This window comes from Archocentrus centrarchus, chromosome 7 (genome assembly GCF_007364275.1).
Source record: "Archocentrus centrarchus isolate MPI-CPG fArcCen1 chromosome 7, fArcCen1, whole genome shotgun sequence".
NCBI lineage: Eukaryota > Metazoa > Chordata > Actinopteri > Cichliformes > Cichlidae > Archocentrus > Archocentrus centrarchus.
The window spans coordinates 18,094,440-18,112,200 of record NC_044352.1 but is presented as its reverse complement, the minus strand read 5'-3'; the positions used below and the strand labels follow the sequence as shown (position 1 = coordinate 18,112,200).

The following is a 17,761-nucleotide window of genomic DNA, read 5'->3' as shown; positions in this document are numbered from 1 at the left end:
CGTGAGGGTCTTCAGTGCTGGACCCTCACTCTCGTCTTATCCCACGGCTGCTCAGCTGCTTCTGTCATCCATATTTGCAGCCTCAGTGGACAATTTCCTCAGCCGCGGGCCCTCTCAGTGCTCACAACAACACATCAAATGAATTAATTCTGCTACTGTGGCAGCGCACTGGAGATCTAGGTCATGCAGCTTTGGCTCCTTTCCCCCCCCTCTCTCCCTCCCTTCGGCCACCTAAAGAAACATCCTGCTGTCCTCCTACATAACCTGACCTTGTCATTCTCAGGTGATTTTCCACAGAGGTATGTGTGCGTCCGTTTAGTCTGAGTGTGTTTGTATGCGCAGGCGCGTGTGTCAACATGTGTGTGGACAAACGTGTGCGTACGCCTGTGTCCACTGTGCGCATATGAGTCATTTATTTTTGTAGGTAGCATAGGTATGATGAAATGTGTTTTATAAAAAGAGCCACTGTGGCTTGCCCGCAGTTATGCGAGCATGAAAGAGAGGAAAAGAAGACAGAGAGCGCAGGAATGGATGCGGGAGGGTGAGCAAAGTGAGAGGCAGCAGAGGGAGGATGACAGAGAAGGGAGTAGGGTGAGAGGGAGAGGAGAGGAGAGAAGGTGCAACGGGGGGACTGTGACGCACACCGATCGACTCTGCTCGCAGCTGATTGGCCACGGTGTCTGCCAGTCAGAGGAGCTGGGTCTCAGGCGCTGCTAGAAGAGCAGATTATGAAGCGGAGCGCAACCAGCGGCAGTCTCCTCTCATTGTCTCAATGGCTGCACACGCATTCCTCCTCTGCTCCCTCGCCTTGCTGTCCGCTCTCAGCCGGCCTGGGCTCTCCTTTAACGACGAAGAAGCACAGCCAGGACTTACCTATGACGAAGTGCCTGAGATCTTGGACAGAAGGTAAATCCATCTCTAAGGCTGTGAACAGAAGAGGGGTGTAGGGGAGGGGGAGGGGTACACGAAGATGCGTGCAGGGATGCTGAGATGCTGATGTGTTCTCTTAGGGTATTTTTCCCTTGTTCTTTGAAATGCTTTTATACATTTCACCTTGGGTGTCCCTCAAATTGTGGATTCAGGCAGTATTGGTGTGCCAGAAAGAGCTGAGGTGCGAGGCTTTGTTTGTCTCAGTGTTGGGGACTGCATCAGACACTGCTCATCGATCACGGATGGGGCTGTTGTCTCTGCACAGTAGTGCTGGTCTGGCAAGAGGAAGCTGAATAAGGTTGGGGCAGTGGGCCTGCAGGAGAGGTATAGAGAGGAAGGAGAGGAGAAAGGAGAGAAGACAAGGATCAGCACGGAGGGAAGGTAAACAAGGATGGGACAGGGAGGAAAGGATACATCGGGGATGGTCTGTTGGGGTCTGTTTACTGATGCAGTCATTGAGAGAGGAGGGGGAGAGAGAGAGGAAGAGTGGAGAAGGGAATTTTAGCCGGCTATGTCTGCATAATGCACATGCAGTCCTGCAGGTCAAATCTGGATAAAATATTCAGGGCTCAAATGTAGAGGCATTCACAACAGTGTCACAGGGACAGGACCGAGCAGGCAGCCAGGGCTTTTGCTAGTGCCAGTTCCTGCATGCTTACAGAGACATCACAGCAAAGACCTATAATATTGTGCCAAATCCATGTAAGGCTCTTGAAACTATGCCACGCATGATGGTTCACACAATCCTCTATAGCGCAAATGCTTCAAGGCCATAATATACCACAGTTTCTCATTCAGTACTCAATACATAGTTCAAATGATTTCCCTTTCTATTGCATTTTCAGCATGGTAATACACATTGCAGGATGGAATATTATTACGGCAATGCTTTCATTTATTGCACAAACAATCTTATCTGTACACATTTGCAAGTCTGGGGCACAAATAACTTGGATTTAGAACTGAGTGTGGAAATTCTCATGGGTTTTGTCTCATTCCAGCTCAATTTAGGGTTGCAAAACCCTGACTGATACCCTCTGACAGAGAGAGGCTGCACAAATATCTCCAGGGGTTTTTGAGCCTATTGCCTGAATCAAACTTTGTATGTAACTCTGCAACGTAATAGTTCTGGTCCCCAGACACAGCCTCGGTCTTAGCTCTGACACACTCCGAGATGCTGTTATATAAAAGCAGTCTTTCAAAGGCCTTGTAGGGAGCATAACATTGGAAACACAGAAGGAAAGGTGCAGTGAGTTAGAAGCTTCTGCTTTTGATAGACTTGGGGTTGCAGGAAACTAATGAGAAGAAAAAAGTCAGCAAGCTAGACATTGTGTGTGAAGTCACGTCTGATACTGTGACAATACAGTATGAAAGTGGGCAGAATTTAATAGTCAAGACCTTCACAGCATTATAAAGCTCTTGGCTAACAACTGAAAGTCAACAGAATTGCCATGTTTCAGGTTCATATATATATATATATATATATATATATATATATATATATATATATATATCTATATATATATATATATATATTATATATCTCAGCAATAATCAATTTAAATCTAGAAATTTCTACTAGGATCTAAACATGGATATAGATCAGGGGTTAAAAGACTAAGTTACCTCTTTTGTCTGGCAGTCTATAAACGGTACGCAAAGTGATAGAGGACGAAAGGAACTAAAAAAAACGTTTCTATTAGGACCTTTTTATGCTGCGGTACTGCGAGTAGAGGATGTTTTGATCAAACTTAATTCAATTCAAATTCAATTACCAATGAAACCCAGTTTTAAGTTGTAACATCCCACTAAATTTCTCAAACAATTACACATATTACTTGGCTGTAAGTAAGCTGTGACACACACTTATATTGCATTTTATCACTCCACTGTCCACCGAGAGTTTATAAATCCTAGTGGTGTCTACAGTAGCATAAGATGTCTTGCATTCCTTCCATGCCAGATAAATGTATTCTCAAGCTACAAAAACCTGTTAATTTTTTAAATATAAAATGGTGTTTTTGTAAGAACAGATAACAAGTAAACAGACCATCAAAGCTTCAGCTTGCACTAGCTCTTGCATGCATGCTTTGTTCCAATCTGTGTATCAGTCACGAAGGTAACTTTTAAGTGTCATGTGCTGAAATGTATCTTGGAACTTTGAGCTGACTTTAAGATAGAAATTAGAGGTCAAAGTACTGGATTTCTAGTAGATGACCGTTCAGTGATTGTAGCTCAAGTAAGATTAAAGGGTTAAAAGATAAAAACAGCTACTTTTAGTATAATTCTCGCATTATTTAACATCATAAAAATGTGCAATTCGGTTTCCAGGCAAACAGATTCACAAACCAAACAAAATTACCCCCCCCCCCCAAAAAAAACCCCCAAAACAAAACAAAAACAAACAAAACAACAAAAAACAGATCAAGTCAAAAGTGAATAATCACGTGTGGCTATTCCCTGTTTGAATTCATTCATAACATTTCAGCACTGCTGCCCTAACCCTCAACCCTTTGATCTCAGAGGAGTAGGAAGATTTACACAACTCTAGCACAGAAACAAAGCTACATAGAAATGGCATCCAGATTCCAAGCAGCATCTTAGTCAACTCCTAAACCTTAATCTGCACTAATAAATCTATTAATAGGCCAGCACCTGCACAATCTAGGATTAAGACATGTTTTCCTGTCTTGCCAGGGATAATAATTTACTGTGCGACTGAGTACTTTTAAATTATTGAAACTAGAGTATGTGTTATATATGCCTCTGGGATTAATGTTACCCAGCAGTAGAAGTTATTGTACACTGTGAAATACTACCATATGTGGGTTTGAAATTTCATGTGGGCATAATACAAGGAAATTTGAGCAGTAAGAACACATCACTATAGTTGGATGCACAATTGATCTACACAATGATAGTGACTGTAGGCTGAGAAATCAAAAATTAATGGATAAATGTATATAGTAACTAAATATTACCCTCTCGTGATTTTGTTACATTTGGAATATAAATTGCAGTTTAAAAGGCCAAGATGCATTAACCACTGTATTTAATGTCAAACTATCATTCTGCAAAGGTCTATTCCTGCTGTAGGGTTGGATGGACTGATTGTTGTTTACAGAGCATCAGAGTGCAGGAGGCTCAGCGCTCTGTGTTAGCAGAAGCTAATGGACTTGTTTACAAGTTTGGGGAGCAGGCACCACACCTTTTCTCTGCTCAGCAGCACACAGCAGAAACCCAGACGAGCTGCGATAATCAGCTATCGCACGCTGGAACGAGAATGTCCAGAAAACATGTATCGATTGAGATAGCACGAGTAGCTTTGTCATCATATTTAAAAAAACAGATGCTGAAAATGCTAAAATGATCTGTAATTACAACAGATTATGAGAGCATCAGCAATATCTATTGAGGCTATTTTTGAACTGTTAAAGTTGACACAAGTAATGTGTGGGAGCATGTTGTGTATTTGCGTGAGGGTTTTTTAGGGATATACGTGATGGGACTGAGGTGACCCAAGGAGTGGCTCTGGCTTGGCTTTGATATATAAAGGGTTTGTTCAGCACTCAGGCACCGTGTGACAGGCTGAGCCAATGATGGGACTGCAGAAGTCCAGGTCTGCTGATCTCACGAAACTGGCACTGGAACAAATGGCTGGGCTTTAGTTAGCACTTGCACAATTGTGCAGACTCCTCTGGCATCTATCAACGAGCTGAGGCCTGGGAAGGTGTGCGGAAGCAGTGCTTATTCGCTGGTGGTTGATTTAGTTTATCTGTTTGTTGATCAGTGACTGTGGCCATGCAGTGTTTGAATGAACACGTGAATATATATATATATATATATATATATATATATATATATATATATATATCAGATATTTAATGCTTTTTTAGCCTTTGTGCAGCTATAAGATCATTTATGTCCCCAGTATTAGTGCAGGCAGTTAGTGAGCAGCAGCCAAGTATCTGCCACGCTAGTGAGGTTTCAGTTACAATTTCAAGTGCCCCCTGCCAAATGTAGTGCTTTTGGCAGCTCTTTTATACAGTCATGCTTACCCAGCATTCACCTAAGCTAATATAAATATTTGGATTTACCATGTACATAAACTCTATTATTGTTTTTCATACATTCATAGTTCATGGAGACAGTATATGGAAGCAAGTTCTTTGGAATGCATACAAAGGAGTCTTGGATTTGATGCAAAAGTTGTCACACATACGCTATAAATTAGGCTGCAGAACTGGCATAAAGAAAATGCCGCTAGAGTATCTTCCTGCTGAGCACGTACTCACTTGCATTCAACAGAAATCATCATGCAGCTGCCACTGAACTGATGATTATTTTACATTATTCCTGCAAATGCTCACCTGATAATTCTCTGCAGCCATGTAGCAAGAAAGCTGAAATGTCTTTGTTGTTGCTGTGCATGAAAGCATAGTCTGTATCCACATGTTGCATCCCGTTAGCTGTGGTCTTACTGCAGAATTTCATCCTGCGTTCCTTAGTAATATATTTTTTACTCATATAACTTAAAATATAAAGTGCTTTCCTGGAAAAAAAAATCTGTAACTTGTATAAATAATGATGATTTATGGCAAATTTGCCATATGCAGTGTACTAGAAGAATCCTATATATCAAATTAATAACAGTTCAAGATATAGTTTCACTAAAAATGAAAGCAGACATTTTATTTCACAACAAATAACATGTCACAAATTTAAATGACTTTTAATGTAACTGCTACGTTTGTAATTTCATTCATGGTCAAGTTCACATGAAATGACTTTTAATGTAACTGCTACGTTTGTAATTTCATGTCAAAGTTCAAATCTGCTGGACCTGTGTACAGTAAGTCACGATTTCAGAGGTCAGGTCTAATGCATTACTTATCCCCTGTTCAGGACTGCTGCAGGCTCTGACATCATGGCTTAATCTCTTCATCTTGTTCTGGGCCTACGTCTCTTATAATTTGGGCCCCAGTGGACCTGGCCTGTACTTACCACTAATCCTAATCCATCTGACACTTAACTGCACCATATTGTCCAGGTGAAAACTGCACCATATGGGCAAATAACTGCTCCAGTCTGCTGGCGCTGATATGTTTGGCAGCCTACTCTCAAACTGTACCCTTTGGATCCCTTTTCATTTGTTAGCTGTCTGCTTATCTGTACCTTCACCTTGGGCTCCTAATTAAAATTCTGAAAAATCTGATTTTTAGAAATCTGAAAAAACAACCAACCAACCAACCAACCAACCAACCAACCACCAACCAACCAACCAACCAACCAAACAAACAAACAAACAAATGTACTTTAAGAAGATAAATTGTCATGTCCCCTTTTATCACAAGATATAAATGGAGGTTGTTCAAAGATCTTTTAACTCCAGGGATTCTTCCACTGGTGTCTGGATTTACCATTTTAGATAAACATAACTATGAGCAGTCCTTGACAGCAGAAGTCACAGCTGTTGACTGGCTTTTGTGCATTTAAACTTAGTATTATTCAGGTCATCCTCATTCTGTCTTCTAAGAAGAGGTTTTCAGCATTAGTATTCAACTAAATAACAAAGATAATATCAATGACAGATGAAAGTCTTTCCAGACCTTGTGCTGTAATTCATAAAATGATTTGAAATACTTCCAATCAAAGCTAAGAAGCGACTAAAGCAATGGAAGGTGACCCAAAAAGACAGACATTAATTGTAATACCCACTCTGACAGGTCTTAGGGTTTAACTTTTACAAGCCCATTAGAACTGGCTATTGTGTAGAGCTATTAATGACTCAGGATAGGTCACGATCAGGTTACTGTTTGGACCATTGTTATTAGCAAAACTAGCCAGCGCCACTCCATGAGACAATTGTTGTATCACCTCTTTGATTAGACAGCTAAAAGGATCAGGATTAGCTTGTAGAATCCAGGCGGTGTTTGGGATATAGATAGACTGAGAGCAGCAGGACCAAGGCATAGGTGAGAAAAAATCTGTCCCCAGTGCACTATGTAGGTCAGTCCCAAATCAAATGCAGGTTATTAGAAAAAGCAATACACCACACAGTAAAAAGTGTATGTACGGAAAGGTGAAGCCACACAAAATTTTAAGTGATTTCAACTTTCTGCACACTTTTACACTTTTTAGAGAGCAGGCAAAGAATTATTCAACTAGTAAATATGCATTCATATTCTGTGCATTCCTATGTTGAAAGAGTCTTTATTTATGGCACACTATATAGTCTAAAATTTTCAAGTTTATATACAATTTTAAGAGCCCCTCTTCAGGGTTGTTTATACATTTATAAACAATCTGAAGATGTATAATTACCTGTTTGGAAATTCTTAAAATGAAAATGGCATCTATCCACCTGTTGGGAAATTCAGAGTTTATGAATCCATCCATCCATCCATCCATCCATCCATCCATCCATCCTCTTCCACTTATCCAATTCAGGGTTGCAGGGGTGCCATATATTTTCAATTTCAAAAGTTTCATTGCGGCCATGCCTATTGGATGTTCAGTGCAGGCTCTAGGTTTGGTTTCCAAACTAGTTGTGATGTTACAAATGGAAGTTGCAGGTCGACCTTTTTAATGTTATGTGAGCACATAGAAAGTTTCTACTTTGAACAGAAGAATTGGAGAACAGCCTCTGGGGGGGTGGGGGTGGGGTGGTTAATAGTGCTGTTTACTTTAATGCACCACTAGTACAACAGTATCTACTATATATATATATACAGTCCTTAACAACAAGAAAATACAAGTATTTTAGAAATCTGTCAAAACATGTTTAAAACTAAATTTTTATTATTTATTAGGCAAATAAAAACTGATTTCATGTTTTTATACCCAAATTTGAGCCGGCACACTGGACACTGAGAAGTGAGAAATTAATCAAGCATAACATTCAACCAATAAAACCAATTTTTCTGTTTTTTCTGGAATGTAAGTAAATAACTGCAATTTGGCATCATAATCAGAAAAATTATAATGTGCATTACTATTTTTTCAGCTTTTGTGTAAAACATAAATTCTTGGATAACAACAATAATTATACTTTAATGTTAAAAATAGATTTTTGATTAAAGAGCTTGCACACACTGGTGAATTAGCCGTAACAGAAACATAATTTTTATTTTTTTGGTAATTACCAATACTGTTAATTTAGTGCAGCTGTGGCATAAACCTTACACTGGGTGGTGGTCTGATAAATTTATTAAGCACTGTGTATATATATATATATATATATAATTATATATATATTATATATATATATATATACACACACACAACTTGAACAAATAACTTTGTGTGTTGTATTTCATGGGTCATTTGATAGCATGTAAAGTACATTACAATGTTGAATACATTTTTTCCATAATACTCGATTTTATGCAAAGAAACCTCTTTTTTGTTGTTGTGTGTTTGCTATATTTGTTAGAGAATGAATTTCATAGCTGTTACACATTACGCAGCATTATTAAAAGAAGAAAAGTCTTAAAAATCTTCCACCATGTTGTGATTGCAAGACCTTATTGTGTCTTCTGTCTTTTCCACAGCAAAGAGAACCCCAAACAAGCAACAAGAGTCACATCAAGTAAGTAACAAATCTGGTGTGACACAAGGCCTGATTCAATCAAACCTGCCATGGTAATTTTGACACTGATGTGTTGGATAGACGTGACAAATGCATTTCTTTCTTAATACTTGAGACATTGAGTGTTATAGAATAAGATTTGAAAGTGTGGTGTATATGTTATCCATGCGCTGCTACTTTTAGGCTCCGTGACACAAAGGTGGAAAATTGATGAAAACATTCTTTTCAGTTACGTAATTCCAAACCATACATTTCTGGATCGAGACAAACAGTATTTGTAAACACTTAGTACCGTAACTGTGAAATGCACTGCTGATGAGTCAGTGTGATGACGCAAAACAGCTGGAAATAGATATGAGCCCGAGCAGTAATGTACACACAAAGCGTCTTTGTGACTGTATGTGTGTGTGTGCTTCTGTGATCATCGTGCAATCTGTAAGACAGCATTGCAATCAGCTTTACGTGTGTAACAACATCTTCGATGATGCTTTAATGTGTGTACCTGTTTTCAGGTCAAGATGGTGAGTACGGCTTAGAAAGTGGAAGAGGTTTTTTGACGCCTGAAGATGAAAACCCGCTCAGGAGAATACTGCAGGTACAGTCTCTCTATTCTTCCCTGGCTCCCTCCACCATCAGCCATTTGCTCACACGTACAAATACACACCAAAAACACACACTAGGATGCTCGCAAACAAAACAGAGCATGCTCACTCAGCCGTACTGCATGACCTTGAATGTGGGAATATTGTAGTCTCATATTCACCAGAGGTAAAACATCTTTGCCACCCACGCACAGGACTACTGCAACTGAAAATTCTGCAATGAACATATGCTGTATGAGCTGTTGCATCCAGTTATATTAGTTTAAATAGATTAACTGTTACAGTAACTACTGTAGCTTTTAAATGTTTTAGAAATTGTCATCTCCATAAACATACACACATACAGTTATTTAAATTCTATATATTAACCATAAAAGCTAATCATATCAGTGTGTCTGCTTCTTTTTATGTGTCTCCAGTGACATGTAGCCTTTGAGCACAGAGATTAAAAAGCCAGAGAGAGGCAGTTACTATTTTCACACTCCAGCCAGTGCAGCGGGTTAGCTGCCACACAAATATCTGCAAATTCAGAAAATTCCTGTTTTCTTCCTGCACCGCTCTGTCCTCATTTGGCATTCAAGTGGCGGCTGGACCACTGAACTTTACACACGAGTGAAATTATAATCACGATGACAAGCTTGACAGAAAGGTGATTTTTAACTTGCCCTTTCGAAATCAAATATCACTGCATGCATAAAAAGGAGGCATGCTAGATTGTGCATTAAGTCAAGCTTGCTTGGCGTGGAAATAAATCAAGAGCTGGAAGGTGATTGTATGCACGTATCACGCTCACACATGCTGTGGAAGAGCAACAACGACAGAAACGGTCACAGAGATCGAGGAATGGGATAACTTGATTTTGTGATCTCCAAAGCTGGGTCCTTGTTAAGTGGCTTGATCTACCAGAGTCTGTTTTTCTGAAAAAAGTTTCTAAAGTTTTATCAGTTTACCAATTGTATCAGTTTAAAAAAAATATCTTTTGGTCATTTAAGACAATTCCCTGTGATTTTTTGATGATTAAAAAAATATTTTGCCTTGAAATATTGCCCAAATGTACCATTTGTTTATATAATCTAACCTCACATTATGTTTCTGTAGAAATACATTCACAAACAAAGCAATAAACAGTTTAGATCCATCATTTATCATTTTTATTGGCGTCAGCAAGAACAAATATAATTCCTTTGATGTCTACACAGCATTTAACTTTAGCGAACACACTGTGACATTTTGATCATTCTCCAGTTTCATCAGGGCACGCAGCTATTTCCAGACTCTGAAATAGGGAAAAGCATGTATAATTTTCAGAATCACAGAAGGAAGAAGTCAAGGATGCAGAACTGCAGCTATATGCACTTTGTCTGCAAATTTACGGTAGTTTTTAAAAAAAAAAAAATTAATCCTGTGCTTAATTGCTTTCTTTATGTGTTGGCAGCCTTTTAACTGGCACCCAGCCTGGATGTCTCACAGTAAGAGGAAGCTGCTCCAGTCTCTGATGGGGCCTTATGGCCCGCTGAGTGTGTCTTACAATGGGAAGACTTGCATTCTGTTTAAGGCAAAGCGGCTCGCAATCCGCTACAGAAACCATACATTTATTGATCTGACTGAGCGGGTCTTTAACCCCAACTCACCCGTGGACACGAAAGGCTCCGTCTGCACCAAGGAGAAAGCCACGTAAGTCACTGAGCACCCCTTGAGCTTTGTTTTTTTTAGTGTATGTTGCTTTAACAGTACACATACATGATGCATTTTTTGTTTTTTTACAAACCGTGCTGTCAGACAAGGCAGTAGAAATAAAATGATCTTAAAATGCATTTTCATCAGTTAACAGTTCCTCTGGGTTGCTGTCTAAGTGTTTACATTGTTTTTCTTGTTCTCCCAAGGCTTTCTTTAAGGTTTGGCGATGTGGAGGACTTGCGAGGTCTTGTAATCAGGTGAAAGTGCACTTGCCTAATACAGCGAAACTTCACTTACTAACATCTTACATTTTATTTAACACTGTACATTATTACTGTCTTAGAGTATACCGCATAAGTGCCCATGAGTGGACTGTGCATGTAACTAACTGCACTGTCTCCTCCACCAGACTACAGATGTCCAATACTTTTTACGAGGCAGCTGGTCAAAACTGGTTCACACTAGACAGCGTCCACATCCACTACAACTGGACCCAAGAGGCTACCTTCAATGCCAGCGAGGTCTACGCTCCTGCCACTTCATCCTACCATTGCCAGCACGTCAGCAGCCTGCACAAATATGACACCCTGCTAGTGCCCAGCTCCCACACTGACACATCTGCTAATTGGCACATCACGTTCACTGATTTCCAGGTACACTGTCGCACAAAGGACACAGCCTTTGTTGTGTAATTCTTCTAATAATGTCTGCACATTTGTTGTTATATCATTGTCTGTCCCATTCTCTATATGTGTGCATGTAACTGTGTTTGCCAGCTTTTTGCCTTTGTGCTACGCCTCTTTGGTCATAGGTCAGTCAGTCTGTCCTTTTGCTGCCTGTTTGGCAGACTGTCAGTCTGTTTCCACTCTGTCTGTTTAGCCATCTGCTTAGGCTGTCTCAACCTGTCCATCTGCCCAGTTTCTCTATGCGTGGTAAGCCCAGGAAGAGCCAGTTGTCCTCTTTTAGTTCAGCCTAATCTCATCTTTCTGGCTTCTCTTTGCTCTTCCAGATCCAGGCCTTCAATGTTCAGTCAGACAAGTTTGCATCGGCCAGTGACTGTGCTACTTTCCTGACACCCGCCATCCTGATGGGCTTGGTGACGTCTTTGATTCTGCTCCTCGTCTTAGCCTATGCCCTGCATATGGTGGTACACCTCAAGCACATCGACCGCTACGAGGAGCACAAAGCCACAGTCTACTTTCCCCGTAGTCCAGAGGCAGAGTTGCCAGACAAAAACAGTCTGTGAAGGGAAAAGAAGAGCCAGAGGATGGCAGGGGAGAGAGGGAGAGAAAGCTGAGAAGCAAGGCTGAGGGGAGTGCAAGGGACTACAAGATTGAGAAAGTATCCTCCACTGAATATTTCTTTAACAAAATGACAACTTTGCCTGTTCATATGAAAACCTTCTAAGTCTTAACCACTTTAAGTAAATGTAGACCGTGGTGGGATACTTTTTCTTCTTTCCTCATTGACCTGCATCTTGGCGTCCATTTGGCGTCCGTTTGGATGTTCAAGCCTCTCCCGCAGGTGGCTCATGACCCTAATGTCAAAGGTCAAGGTCTATCCTGGGGCCCTGAAGGGCAACAGTGTATACAGGTCTTTACCCCAGTCAGCCATTAAACACCTTAACAAGCTAGCAAGTGTAGTTAATACAGCTAACATCAGATGCTTAAATGTATGCATTACATGGCCGACAAGCTTTCATTACAGTACTTTGTCTGACATTGCTGTAGGAAATACTTCAAACAGCCAGTTTGATAGCAGAGATAGCCGTATTAACTACATGCTGCTTTGGCTATTGCAGTGTTTCCTAATAATAAGGATTACAGAGAGGCTGGCTTAAGTTGCAGCTTAAAATAATCAGATATGGCACAAAGTAGAAGGAGCTTGAAAAGCTTTGGACTGTAAGCAAAGGGAAACATTTCGACCCACTGGTCTAGCATCTGGCTGGAGTGAATGGACCGACACTGCTGGCCCTTCAGATCCTCTGGCATCTCTCACCCTGCCCCTGAACAAGACTGCTGCTTGGAACTTAACTGTGAAATGGCCTTTTACAGACCAGCAAGATAAGGGGGTTTCTACTAACTAGCACAACATTGGTTAGTCGTGACAACACTAACCACAAACTCAAAGACTCTACAAGGAACTATGCTGCACAAGACGGCCCGTCTGAGGGCATGGCAGGAATGCGGGTCTTGGGATGAAACGACCCTCATTGTTTGACCAAGGGAGGCCATGGGTCCTCCATCTGCACCACTGGATCTGACTGCCAAAGTGAAGCTACAAAGGAGTTGCCATAAATTATGGTGAGAAACATAGTGAGACAATGTGAAAATAAAAGCTAACTATTACAGCTATGTACAAAACAAAAAAAGACACACAACATGTACAGAAGCGTCACTCTGCGGGGGTCTTTTTTTTATATACATTGTAATCATGAAATATTATTAGGTACAGGATGACTATGCTAATCCCCATAACCAAAAGGATATACAAAGCTGTAGATACATTAAGATCTCTATACGATCATAGCTGTTTACTATCTTCAAGTACTGCACAAGTAATAAACATAGGTGCAAGTAAGACATTGTGCTACAAAGACTGGTGAAAGTATCAATGCATATGATTTTTACTACAAAGGATTAACATGTTACATTGTTTGTCTATTTGTTTTATGCTGGGCTAGACAATGTAAGGTCCAGTTTCATCAAACTGTAAATTACAGTGCAAATTCCTACCATAGAAGGACAATGCTATGGAATGCCGTCCACCCATCAGGACTCATAGATGCCATTATAATGCCAGATGCCACACTAGCAGCAGTAACAGCATCAGTAAGTCATTACTTCTGATAAAAACACTCAGCATGACAGTAAATAGATATCTTAACATTCAATATGGCAGTTCTGTCAATCTGTAGCAGTGTGAAATGTGTTCTTTGGTCATAAATGTATCCTACAAACTATGAAAAGATTGGAGGCAGTTTGTCTGAGGACAGACTGATGTAGATTGAATAATAAAAGATATTCAGAGGAAAAAAGTCTGTTGTCTCTGTATGTTACGTAGTTTGCTCTTCAGACATCAGTACACTTATTCCAATGTATCGCCACATTTTCCTTTTAGTAACTCGACTGCATAGTATTGTTTCAAACAGTTTGTTCATGTTGTTAACTGTTATTTGAACTTCACTTTTCCAGCACAGGGTCTGGCACCAGGTCATCCCCCTGCAAACGTGTGCATCTGCTCTCTCTTCTCACCTTTCTCTGACCTAAAATGTCTTACCTGCTGCTGTCCAATGAAACATGGATACTACCAAGGCAATTGTAGACATAAGATGAATTGCAATCTCAAACCAGAGCCTCAATGTCATCTCTTTTCTGCTTTTGAAAAGTACAGGATATATCTGTTTGAAATATTTTAAGAGTTTACATTAAATCACTCACCTGCATGCCACTGAAACAGGTGGTTTATGTACCCCAGTCTAGACTTGCCTATAACATGACTCCATGATAATGGATAATTCTCAAACAGTAAATTTCAGCCACCATGTTTTAACATCACCCACAGCAGCTGAAATGCTACAGAGACACCTAGTGGCAACAAGTGATCCTATCAACTAGCACTTGGCAGTAACACCTATTACCAGCATCATAGGTGTAGATTTCAAGGTGTGATGCAAAGGTTGGGTCACTGCAGAAAGTTCTTGCTTAAACACATTGGAGTTATTTAAGTCCATTAGGATAAAAATTATATTAAAAAATTACCACTGAAGAAAACAGGTGCTGCACACACATATTTTCCACATTTCCACAAATTAGATATATAAAGTTTGGACACACTCACCCATGTCCAAACTTTTGACTGGTACTCTATAAGTATTATATATATCTAATTCATTATACATATCTAATTTATTATTAAAAATATTAAATATTTGTTATATCAAAATATTCTAGAGACAAATGTGAGCCCATCTGTCTTACAACTAAAGCTTGGTTGAAACTGGGTCATGCAACAGGACAGTGATCCCAAACAAGCAGCAAACTGAGAACAGAATAGCTGAAAAGAATCAAGTTGGTGCAGTTGCCCAATCAAAGTCCAAACCTTCCTTTTTTACATGACTATACATATTAACTGTTCCTTACCAGATAACTTACCATTAATGGTAGGAATAATTTTTCATTTTTTACAAAATAAGAATCTTAGATTGTATAAACCTGGCTTAACTATGAGGTCAGAACTTTAATATAGCCATGTAAATGTCCAACTGTACATTAAATGTTTGGAGAAATAAAAATGTAATTAGACATTTGACCAGCAGGATTTATCATTAAAGATACATTTTCACATTTCTCACTGGTCATTGAAATTGTAATGGAGTAAAAGCTTATATTTGTATTTCCAAGTAAACATGCATCGCTGTACACTAATGAAAGAGTGAAGGTTTCTCAAACGCTGAATTACCATGAAGGGTTTGTTTTTAACATAGAAAAATGGCAACATCTTGTGTCAAATCCTTGCTATTGCATTTCAAACAGAACACAAGCGGTCTTACTGTTGATGTATTGTTCACTAAAATCTGTACTCAAAAAGATCAGCTTAACAATCTGAGTCATTTCGGGGCAGTATGGTGGTGTGGTGGTTCGCGTTGGTGCCTCACAACAAGAAGGTCCTAGGTTCAATTCCACCTTTTTTTGCATGTTCTTCCTGTGTTTGCATGGGTTTTCTCGGTTTCCTCCCACAGTCCAAAGACATGCAGTTACCGGGGTTATGTGGGGTTATGATAGGCTCCAGCCCCCCCCCCCCCCCCTGATGCTGAACAGGATAAGCAGAAGAGCATGGATGGATGGATTTCATTTATTAAGGGAAAAAAAGCTATCCAAACCTACCTGGCCCTATGTGGAAACCTAATTGCCCCTAAAACTAATAACTGGTTGTGCCACCCTTGTCAGCAAGAACTGCAATCAAGTGTTTGCAATAACTGGCAATGAGTCTTCCACATTGCTGTGGAGAAATTTTCGCCCACTCTTCTTTGCAGAATTCAGCCACATTGGAGGGTTTTGGAGCACAGCCTGTTTAAGGTCATGCCAGTGCATCTCAATCTGAATTAAGCCTGGACTTTGACTAGGCCACTCCAAAACCTTCATTTTGTTTTGTTTTTTTGAGCCATTGGTGGACTTACTGGTGTGTTTCTGATCATTGCACTGCTGCAAAACCCAAGTGAGCTTGAGCTTTCAGGCTGATGGCTGGACATTCTCCTTCAGGATTTTCTGGTAGAGAGCAGAATTTATGGCTCCATCAATTAACAGCTTTTCTATCATCAGTCCACAGAATACCCCCCCCCAAAAAAAAAAAATCTTGGGGATCATCAAGATGTTTTTGGCAAATGTGAGAGGAGCCTTTGTGTTCTTTTTGGTCAGCAGTGGTTTTTGCCTTGGAACTCTCCCTTGAATGCCATTTTGCCCAGTTGCATTCTTATTGTTGAATCATGAACTCTGACCTTAACTGAGGCAAGTGAGGCCTGCAGTTCTTTAGATGTTGTTCTGGGTTCTTTTGTGACCTCCTGGGTGAATCATTGATGTGCTCCTGGAGTAATTTTGGTAGGCACTCCTGTTTATGTTCACTAATATTCCAGATTGATAGATGTCAATGACTTTATTTCTCTGCTGTTCTTGAAAAAATTCAGTTACTTTTTCACAGGTAGGTTTGGATAGCATTTGTTAGATGATCCGAAAGCATGAACGTCTGACAAATATGCAAAAAGGGGAGCAAAACACCTTTTCACACACACCGCAAGTAGATAAAATTTTGAAAGTGTAATGTGAACACTTCTTCAGTGGAAAGGACACAGCTCGAGGAAATCTGACCTTTTGCACAAAGGAATTAGCGTAGTCAGTGCAACAGATTTGCTTAATATTGATTACTGATGTAGAAAATGTTCAACATCTGAAAGTTTTCTTCATTTTACATGCTGTAACTTCTTGTGTTTTGAAATGTTTCTAAATCCTGAAATATTCCTGTTATTTCGCAGTTCTTTCTAGAATTTTTTGCATGGTCTCAGATTTTTTCGGTGTCTGAGGCAACTTATTGTACAACGTGCAGCAGCTATCATTTTGGCTGACCTAACTTACAGTAGAAAAAAGATGTCAAATGATGCACTCTTTCAGAATGAGAAATCTGTGATTGTGTGACTGCAATACTGCAACTAATAGTTGTTTTATATTACCTACCTACCGAGTCCACTAGAGGGTCAGTTTAGGTATGCATTCCGTAATGTGTGTTTCAGGGAACAGCGGGATACTATATTATGACCATGTACCAGGCAATACGAAAACAAATATGATGATAATGCCATTAACAGGTACAAAAAAGTAAAGGACTGCAGTGGATTCAGAACCCAAGACAAAACAAGAGCATCACTTCAAAATGAATGTGGTATGGTAATTATTTTTTCCTCAATTATCTTGTTTATCAGGAACCAAAAAAAAAAAAATCTATTTAATTAATTGCTGAGCCCTATTTTGGCTTGCCTCACATTAGTTAAATGTAGCTTCATATAACATGCTCTAGATGTCAGTGTTCACTTGCGTCACAGTGTTTTTGTTTGCCTGTGCTGTAACTCCTGATGAATCAGCTATAATAAGTTTTGGCCCTAACGGTGATATAAAATCCAATGTAAAGACCGAATCCAAACATTTATTTAAAAGTAGGAGCGTGCCATGTGATCCATGAGATCACCTTGTTCTAAAACCAAATCGGCGTGGCACTACCATGCAATACAGCAGTTCAAAATGTTGATTTGAATTTGACACTTTAACACTTGGATTTAACCAACACAGCATTCAAGGAAGACTAATGAAGATTTATCAGTCACTTTGAAGGACACTGTCAAAAATTCAGTGTTCTCAGAGCGAAGCTCAGACTTGTATTTGACCAAACGTCTCGGCAATTCAATGTTTTCCCT

The 17,761-nt window shown here is 39.8% G+C and overlaps 1 protein-coding gene across 2 annotated transcripts; it reads left to right on the top strand.

Moving 5' to 3' along the window:
* The first annotated feature begins 727 nt into the window (after window positions 1-727).
* Window positions 728-13,826, top strand: atp6ap1lb (ATPase H+ transporting accessory protein 1 like b). 2 transcript variants are annotated; one of them, XM_030733379.1, is made up of 7 exons: window positions 728-906; window positions 8,484-8,521; window positions 9,034-9,116; window positions 10,559-10,797; window positions 11,007-11,057; window positions 11,210-11,453; window positions 11,810-13,826. In XM_030733379.1, exons 1-7 carry the CDS (start codon window positions 773-775, stop codon window positions 12,044-12,046), a joined length of 1,026 nt encoding a protein of 341 aa, XP_030589239.1. In that variant the 5' UTR covers window positions 728-772; the 3' UTR covers window positions 12,047-13,826. The 2 variants fall into 2 exon arrangements, with proteins under 2 accessions (XP_030589239.1, XP_030589240.1); XM_030733380.1 differs by having other exon boundaries at window positions 826-906; window positions 9,034-9,042.
* Window positions 13,827-17,761: the final 3,935 nt, after the last annotated feature.

Bases quoted from the DNA above. Each gene is read 5' to 3' on its own strand.
- atp6ap1lb (XM_030733379.1), top strand. From the start codon at position 773: ATGGCTGCACACGCATTCCTCCTCTGCTCCCTCGCCTTGCTGTCCGCT. The intron at 9,117-10,558 runs GTACAGTCTCTC...ATGTGTTGGCAG, and splicing joins CGCTCAGGAGAATACTGCAG to CCTTTTAACTGGCACCCAGC. The intron at 11,058-11,209 runs GTGAAAGTGCAC...CTCCTCCACCAG, and splicing joins TTGCGAGGTCTTGTAATCAG to ACTACAGATGTCCAATACTT.